General features: G+C 43.5%; 1 protein-coding gene across 1 annotated transcript; it reads right to left on the bottom strand.

Moving 5' to 3' along the window:
- Positions 1 to 890: 890 nt before the first annotated feature.
- LOC136653929 (olfactory receptor 4Q3-like) lies at positions 891 to 1,829 on the bottom strand. Its single transcript, XM_066630796.1, has one exon. The coding sequence runs from the start codon at positions 1,827 to 1,829 to the stop codon at positions 891 to 893; it is 939 nt and encodes a 312-aa protein (XP_066486893.1).
- Positions 1,830 to 2,649: the final 820 nt, after the last annotated feature.

The following is a 2,649-nucleotide window of genomic DNA, read 5'->3' as shown; positions in this document are numbered from 1 at the left end:
CCTGCCCTAATCTATTCTGTGTGGAGGGGACAGAACTTTGTTAAAGCATCTGAGAGCTATTAGAGCTACCCTTAACAAACTACAGTCTCCAGAATGTATTGGGGTAACAGAAATGCATTGGAAGTGGATTAAAAATGTAGTGGAAATGCAACTCTGAATAAATTTGATTTATATGATTTTAGTGCCAAAATCCTGGTGGGTCCCTGACAGAGAATCTGGAGGTTTTTTTCTGGAGGTAGAACATTTTTAAAAATCACAATACTCTGCCATTAATAAAATATTAAAAGAAGGGGAGACAAGTACTTGATCACATTAGCTCAGATCAAGGTATGTGCTTTCTCATTGCCAAAACATTTTTATTTCCAAGTGTAGATTTTGATAAGAGACAAGGACCCAGTGAGAAGTTTCAACCTCAGCCCTCATCTTTGCATGTAGAGTCTTCCAGACAAAAAGATGGTTGGTGTGACAAGTCAAGGCAAGACAAGGCAACAGGAGGTTTGTGGAGTCATCTCCCTTTAGTCAGCCATTCAACCTATTAAGCTTCCCTGTCAAGCTAATGGTATGTCTATGATTGCTTACAACTGTGGAGCCTTGCTATTTTAGATCCTTTCACTGTACATGGAAGGAGGTGGATTTTGAGCTTTTCCTAACATGTGTCCCAGCATTTCATACTTAAGGGTATTATAACAAAATATCCACTGGCAAACTATCAACAGTCAGTGAAAAAATAAATAATTACCAAAATAATAATAATAATAATAATAATAATAATAATAATAATAATAATAATAATAATAATAATAATAGTTCTACAATAGTGTAAGAATGGCAAACAATTCATTGAAATCTATGGCTCAAACGCACAACATCTTTGCTAGGAAAAGGAAAATTCACTCCCTCTGAGGAACCAGAATGCATTGACACTTGTTTTTCAACTTCCCTATGGCTCTCTTCACCTCTTGGTTCCTCAGAGTGTAGATCAGAGGATTGAGTGCAGGAGTGACCACCATGTAGAACACAGAGGCCATTTTGTCCACCTGGGAGTAGGAGGAGGGCTTCAGATACACAAAGATACTGGGTCCAAAGAAAAGGCCAACTACTGACAGGTGGGAACTGCAGGTGGACAGAGCCTTACTACCATCCTTCCCAAAACGGCCACAGACGGTGGCCAGGATGGTGGCATATGAAACCAGCAAGGCCAGAAGGGAGGGTACAATTACTAGGCCATCACTGACTATCAAGAGTATTTCATCAACAGAGGTTTCTGAACAGGCCAGCTTGATCAACTGTGTGATGTCACAATAGAAATTATCTAACACATTCGCTCCACAATATGGTAGCAGGGCCATGACTGCTACCTGGAAAATGCCATGAATGAGTCCCCCTATCCAGCAAAATATGAGGAGACCGAAGCAATGTTGTCGGTTCATGATAGTTGTGTATCTTAGTGGGTGGCAGATGGCCACATAGCGATCGTAGGCCATGACAGCAAGGAGGAAAATTTCTGAACCACCAAAAAAGTGTTGGCTACATATCTGGGCCATGCATTCTCCATAAGAAATGGTTCCACCGCTGTTCAACAGGTGAGTCACTAGTTTGGGAGATGCTATAGAGCCCAATGTCATATCATGGAGGGAAAGATTAACCAGGAACAAGTACATGGGGCACTGAAAGAGTTTGGGCTCAGTCCACACCGTCACCATGATAAGCGTGTTTCCCAGAAGGATGGTGATGTAGCAGGTCAAGACCAGATTTAAAAGGATGAACCGAGCAGAGCGAGAGCAGGAGAAGTCCAGGAAGACAAACTCTGCAACTGTTGACCCATTCATCCCGATAGCTGGTTCTAGTCAGAGAAAGAAAGAGAATATCATTAACCCTTGCAGGCCTTACTCACCTCTCCAAACCCAGTAGCTTCTCCGTCCTGGTACCATGAATATAATCCACAAGCTCCTGCTTTTATTTTTAAGAGCAAGGTTCTTATTTCCAGGTTCAAATCTTTGCTTAGCCATGAGGCATCCTTGGTGAACTGCAGCCTGTCCTGCAGCCTGACCTACCTCACAGGGTTGGTTGGAGTACAAATGGTGGGAAGAAACCATGGCTACCACCCTGTGGCCCTTAGAGGAAAGGTGGAATAAACACATGAAAAATTAAATTAATGCCCCAATCCTATCCCTCTCCATTCTATGCCATGCAGCTGTGCCTACTGTACTGCATTCAATGGTGGGGGGTGACCAGACCCAGGAAACATAAGTAAAACATTTCTTCCTTACCTCCCTGTAGGCTGCCTGGTTGCCAGTGTGTTTTGTTGGACTTACACCAGCTATGTTGCTGACTGAGGAGCCTCAGGGGGTTGGTCTGGGCTGGGAAAGGTGGAGAGAATCAGGCATGTGTGTCTGCCTCTGAAATCCACTCCCTCCTGCTCCTGAACTGCCTCCCCCACACTTTGGCCCGCTCCCCTCTGCCACCTTCGCGCATGGTGGCAATGCATCATTTACAGCAGCGCAGCAGTATTTACAACCTGCTGTCCTAAATGCCCAATAGGATTGGGTGGTAAATTAACATTTCACGATTAAACTCCAGGCCCCCTTATCATTTTATTGCATGCAAAGGAAAATTTCAGACCAATATTCAAGACTCTCCTTGAATGAC

The sequence above is a fragment of the Tiliqua scincoides genome, chromosome 5 (assembly GCF_035046505.1).
Source record: "Tiliqua scincoides isolate rTilSci1 chromosome 5, rTilSci1.hap2, whole genome shotgun sequence".
NCBI lineage: Eukaryota > Metazoa > Chordata > Lepidosauria > Squamata > Scincidae > Tiliqua > Tiliqua scincoides.
The sequence above is the reverse complement of the archived record's forward strand: the minus strand, read 5'-3'. Positions and strand labels throughout refer to the sequence as shown.